The sequence below is a fragment of the Seriola dumerili genome, unplaced genomic scaffold (genome assembly GCF_002260705.1).
Source record: "Seriola dumerili isolate Sdu_G_001 unplaced genomic scaffold, Sdu_1.0 BDQW01000116.1, whole genome shotgun sequence".
NCBI classification, from domain to species: Eukaryota; Metazoa; Chordata; class Actinopteri; order Carangiformes; family Carangidae; genus Seriola; species Seriola dumerili.
The window spans coordinates 1,342,889-1,348,719 of NW_019174371.1; the positions used below are offsets into that span (position 1 = coordinate 1,342,889).

Here is a 5,831-nt window from a genome sequence, read left to right on the forward strand (position 1 = left end):
ATTCTTACCTGCTGGACATTTTGTCCCTTGGTGACCCACTCATTTCCTACTTTGACTCTTGGGTGACAGAGACCTTTGATGAGGTCAGCAGAGTTCAGGCCCATCAGATATGCAACTTTGTCAGCATCTGAGAACAAGAGTTAAGCATTAAGTCCTCCTTGATTTACATCTCGTCTATCATCTTTCAAGGCTTAAGAGAGCTTCACTAACCTTCAGTGCCATCAGCCTCTGCCTGCTCCTCTCGCTGCTTCTGCTTGAACTTCATGTTACCATAATGCATGATGGCACCAGTCAGCTTGTAAATGCCATTCTTCTCTTCTTGCGTAAAGCCAAGCACATCAAAGGCATCCTGAATGAAAAGAGGGGGGATTATATTTGATACGTCACTGACTCTTTGCATTGTATCAGGCTAGTGACAGGAGGATAAGACAGCATGTGCTCTCTGAGCCACCAGGATCACAGCCACATGAAACCATAGTTGGCATCTGACATCAGACATCTAATCCAGTCTATTCAGATATTTTTTACTCTCATGCAGTGATTTCAATGACATCAAGTTTCATGATCCCATACCAACAGCTATTGTTGTCACTGTGATTAATACTATTCATATTGATGGTAGTAGTATTATTTTCAGTTTCTTTTTTCTCTATTTTCTCTTACACACATTAACTTGGATTCATTCATTTTTTTTCTCATCTTCCTCTCTCCTGCTTTTTTAAATTATTCTTTCTTTACAGTAAGATAACATGGTTGATCTCTTCATTTAATATATCTTGTTTAAGAATTTAAAAAGAAACAATAGATTTTATATCTTCTTCAACAGCTGTCAGCCATAAAGCATGATTTTTAAGTAAACACCATGAGGTCACTATAAGATAATTCCATGAAAAGTCTTTGTGGTGCATCCCCACTCACATCAGTGGCCATCAGCTCTTCAGCATCATTGATGGAGGCCACGGTTGTCTCTCCTTGGGAGATGAAGGCGTAGTCATAGGGGTTGTTGGTGATGAGCAGCATCTCTGAAAGGCAAAACAGATTTCTGTTCAGCCTTTTCATGCTGGAGATACTTTATAATAACATTTGAACTACCAGCATTTACTGATCCAAAGATCAGTTCTTTTCATTTACCAAGAAGCTCAGGCTTCTTCTGAGACAGGATCTGGTAGAAGATGTGGTAGTCTCTCTCAGCCTTAAGCTGAAAGGTGACGCGGGACTTTTCCAGCAGATCTGTTGAAGATAATTTCATTATGTAGGTGAATGGCCAGTGGATTGTTGTCATTATGGGAGTAGTAGAAGTAGAGAAAAGAGACTACTCACATGTCTCAATATCAGCTGAGGCCAGTTTTCCACTGGCTGCAAAGTGAATTCGGATGAATTTGCCCTAAAATTTATGACAAAAAAAGTTAATATAGAAGAGGCACAAAGGGCTGTTTCATTACAGACAGAAACTTACAAATCTGGAAGAGTTGTCATTCCTGATGGTCTTGGCATTACCAAAGGCCTCTAGAGCAGGGTTAGCCTGGATGATCTGATCTTCAAGAGTACCCTAAAAGAATACAGGAGTGTAACATTTTGTCAAAGAGATAAACACTAAAGAAAACAGTGCAATGCACCAGTAAATGTGCTATTTTGTACAAATTCGGCACAGTAACCTTTTTATCAGAGCTCCCGTCTTTCTTCCCTCCAGCTGCGATGCTGGCAAAGTACTGGATGACTCTCTTGGTGTTGACAGTTTTCCCAGCACCAGATTCTCCACTGAAGACACAAATTGAATTATTTTGATAAATTAACAAATAGGTAGGGAACATCAAATGCAACTAATCAAGTTGATTAAGTCTTGTTGTTAAGTTTTGATGAATCAACAGAATGCAGATAAGTTACAGTCTGTAAGTACTGATACACCTTTTCGTCTTTAGCGTGTGTGTTTTTCAGAGCCGCTCCAACTTAACGTGACACGCCAGATAGGTTGTTACACAATAAAGCTGTCTCCCAACGTTAGCTCCAGCTGTTATTATCCATAATTATTATCCATGTTAATATTCAATCATACTCAGGTCTTCTATTCTAATATGGAATAACAGACCACTTAAAATATAACATATATTAAAGGGAATAACTGGAACTAATCAGCACAAAATCACAATACAAATAATAATAAGATTTAACAAAGTCATGAAAAGAAAACTTACGTGATGAGAATTGACTGATTTTCTCTGTCTGAAAAAAAGAGAAGACAGAATCAGTCAAAGATCCTGGGATTCCTTAGCATTTTCCATTTTTATGTGAAAGCAAAAAAACTGAAGGTACTTTACCAGTGAGCATGTACTGGTAGGCATTGTCAGAGATGGAGAAGATATGAGGAGGAGCTTCACTCCTCTTCTTTCCTCTGTAGGCAACAACCACTTCTTGGTTGTAGACTGGCAGCCACTTGTAGGGGTTGACAGTCACACAGAACAGCCCAGAGTAGGTCTATGAGAATGAGAGAGCGAGAAAGGATTTAGGATAAAATTATATTAGGCACTGATATATGGATGTAGTTGTAGTATAAGTGAGGGGTACAATCTATGTCTTATGATTTTTTTTTTTTTAAAGCTTTCAGCTCACATAGCTCATCCATGCTGCATAACGCTCTTTGAGGTTGAACAGCACAGCAGGCTCATGGAGGAAGGTGAACATCGCCATGTCTTCAATTTTATCAAACTTTGGCGGGTTTTGAGGGTGGACATCGCACTCCTTCACCGTGACAGTCTGAAAATGGAGATAATCAGTGTTAAAACAGTTATTGATCCTAAGGAAAACAAGTGCTGTGTAGGAGAGAGCACAGGATCTTTGTGCATCAGTGTGTGTCTTCTATTGTTTCTCTGCTATATGACTAAAAGACAAAATGGGCCTGAATCATCTCTTGGGAACCAGTTGCATCCAGGGCAGCTCTGCCTTCTGGCTCACTGACCTTCCCTCTCTCAGTCTGAGCAGTGACTTTGTCCCCCTCACGGCTGGTGATGGAAGCCTTCACATACTCCTCATCAGTATCAGGAACGAAGCACTCCTTCTTCATGTCGAAGGGACGAGTCTGGGCCTCCAAACGCTCCTTGTCTGACTTCCTTAGGTACGGGGCTGCTGCCCCGAACTCTTTCATGGCAGCGTCACCCATTTTTCACCTTGTCTATGAAAAAAAATAATGTCAGTTGCAAATTAATCATATTGTGTGTGTAAGTGACGGCAGCTGTAGACAAAGAATATTTCTTTCCTTTTGTCATATAATTTACTGCATTTAAATCAACACATTTTCATTTTTCAGAGGCTCTTACCTTACAAATCCTGACTGAGAGGAAAGATGTTTAATGGTCCTGAGGAAAGAAGTAATGAAAACTGATTAAACTAGTCTAAAGTCCACACCAATAGAATTAAAGTGCAGTGGTTGATTTGTAAGCCATTGTCCTCGCACCTTACCTTAAGGTAGAATGGTGACCAATTGGGGGTTTCACCATGAGTTCTCTTTATAAACAAAGCCCCTCTGCCAAATATGGAGGGGCATTTCAGGGCCCAGGAATGTTATTGTGTCTGAGTTGGGTTAGGGGTGCATGAAGGGAGGGGGTTAATGAGTGGCAGAGAGTAATATAGAAATCAGCGGGTAAGAGTCTTATCAGTGATGCAGTTGGTCTCCTGACGAGGCCATATTAGGAGCTCCATGCAGTGCAGTGATTAATCATAGGTATCCTCAAGCAGCCGGGGGACCAGGGGACCACAGTGAAATCTTTAAATAGACAAAGGGAGGAACTCCTTTCTTATCATCCCTAAAGTTCTGAGGCAGGAACAATACATGTTGTACACAACAGCAGCTTCCTCACTTCAGACAGGCAAGACTACTGATCAAATACTGTCTACATGTATTTTAATGGTGTATGATTTAAATAAATGTTGGAAAGGTGATAGCATACTTAACTACAGAATAACAAAGCCTCTACTTTTACTTAAAGTGTTTATTGGTTATCTGCTTATCCTTTTTTTATCCGGCAGATCAGTCAAATATGATTCACAATCACTGATGTAATAGTCAGTTAAATTTTTGAAAACAGCTGTTCGGTTTTACACCAATATTACCAGTGTTAACAAAAATTAAAGGAAACATCTTGAAATATTCATATATATTTCCATATATTTTCTTATTGAGCCTGTGTACACATCACTGTGCAGCAGAGAACAACATCTAATTTATAATTAAAAACTGAAAATGGATTCGGCTAAAATCCAGAGTTAAAATAGCTTTTTAAACTTTTTTTTTTAGCATTTTATAGATTTGTTTTGTTTTGCATAATTGCTGAATAATTAAAAAAAATCATCACGTCACATTCTCATGCAGTATATTTTTGCATTTACAGAAGAAATATGTTAAATAGCAGGTGAGTTTTCATTAACCTGCTTAATGTGCTTTTTGAAAGTGCGAACTTAAAAACAAGTAATTGAAACACGTCAATTTCGGAAAAAACTCTCAAATATCGCAAAAAATTTTATGCACTCACATGAGGTGGTTTTTCAGACTATTCAACTCAGCAATATTTTGCAGAATGCCCCAGGGAGCCAGTTCCAACTGAGGCAGACTGCTGGAAATCTATTGTCATGTTTAATTGGAACAAAATCTAAAAAAAAAAATTTTGTGCAAAACTACAATAGAAAACCAGGTGAGTTGAGAAAGAAATAATTGAACATTGTTAATGCATCTTAGATCAAAGCAGCAAATAAAATCAAAAGGATAATTCACATTCTTTGCATGGTTTACAATAATACAGAGCATTGCATAAATGTAAACTGTTGGTATTGTTTTCTAATCACAAAGGAAGGAAGGCAAGAAAATATTTGTGGAGATATTTTCGAGTAATAGGTCATGTATAGGTCGTAATTACCCAGAGGGCTTAAGTGGAGTTGTCAGTGAGGTATTGGTAACAAATTGTGTTGAGTTATCATAGAATGGACTTTGCAGTAACATAAACAGCCATCAGATACCAAGTGGGGTGGTCTAAATAAAGAACATTAGTCGGTGAGATTAACCAGGCGACAAGTGCCAGGCAGCACAGACAGAGGCCTGCCACAGGTGACATGCTTGAGACTTACTGAAAGGCAGTAATGATGATACACAATGGAGGGCTGTGCCAGCATATTGTTCTGCAATGTGATGCCAAGGTCACTGTGGAAGCCTTCTCCCATTATCAGACAGCAACTTGCAAAAGCAGACCCCTCAGCCCTGTTGTCATGGCATTGTGTCTTTGAGGACAAAGATAACTGTGTGAAATTCCTGCTGAGAACCCCTGCACTGATTGAGGAGAGCAGCCACAGGGGCTTTCTCGATGCTGCCTTCTGCATCTCAGCTGTTGCAGATGATGGTCTCACATTGGCTTCTGTACCATATAAATATACGCAGTGACAGGTATATCCCACAATCCATCAAATTTGAATCTTGCATTAAAAATTCCACTCATACGTCTGAGGGTACTCCATCAACAGATGATGACATGTTAAAGGCCCCCCCCCCCAACATATATATAAGCCCACCATGGTGTTTTTACTCATTTATGCTCATATTGTTTTGACCTTACCCCACTATTTAGTAAGATTTAATCATTTCTAATTATAAAACTTAACCATACAACTTATAAAGCATACTTTGTAATTATGTATAGCAAATATAATACACAGCATTTTGCTAGCAACAGTAAACGCAGGCCCTTCAAAGGTGAAGAGATAAAAGGAGGGTCAACAGCTGCTGACAAGTGCCAAGATTATTTCCATTCTGATAACTTCCCCGGCCCTGTTACTGACAGCTGGTGTCAGGG

General features: G+C 39.2%; 1 protein-coding gene across 1 annotated transcript in view; it reads right to left on the minus strand.

Moving 5' to 3' along the window:
* LOC111223822 (myosin-7-like) overlaps nucleotides 1–3,350 on the minus strand; it is a 15,221-nt gene extending 11,871 nt beyond the window's left edge. Inside the window, exons 1-12 of the mRNA XM_022748105.1 lie at nucleotides 3,312–3,350; nucleotides 2,954–3,166; nucleotides 2,608–2,751; nucleotides 2,316–2,472; nucleotides 2,193–2,220; nucleotides 1,656–1,758; nucleotides 1,457–1,549; nucleotides 1,321–1,384; nucleotides 1,132–1,230; nucleotides 919–1,022; nucleotides 211–349; nucleotides 9–127 (exon numbers count right to left, since the gene is read on the minus strand). Of these exons, the coding sequence (XP_022603826.1) occupies nucleotides 9–127; nucleotides 211–349; nucleotides 919–1,022; nucleotides 1,132–1,230; nucleotides 1,321–1,384; nucleotides 1,457–1,549; nucleotides 1,656–1,758; nucleotides 2,193–2,220; nucleotides 2,316–2,472; nucleotides 2,608–2,751; nucleotides 2,954–3,154 (1,251 nt within the window). The 5' untranslated portion in view covers nucleotides 3,155–3,166; nucleotides 3,312–3,350. The remainder of the gene's footprint in view (nucleotides 1–8; nucleotides 128–210; nucleotides 350–918; nucleotides 1,023–1,131; nucleotides 1,231–1,320; nucleotides 1,385–1,456; nucleotides 1,550–1,655; nucleotides 1,759–2,192; nucleotides 2,221–2,315; nucleotides 2,473–2,607; nucleotides 2,752–2,953; nucleotides 3,167–3,311) is intronic.
* Between the last annotated feature and the right edge of the window lie 2,481 nt (nucleotides 3,351–5,831).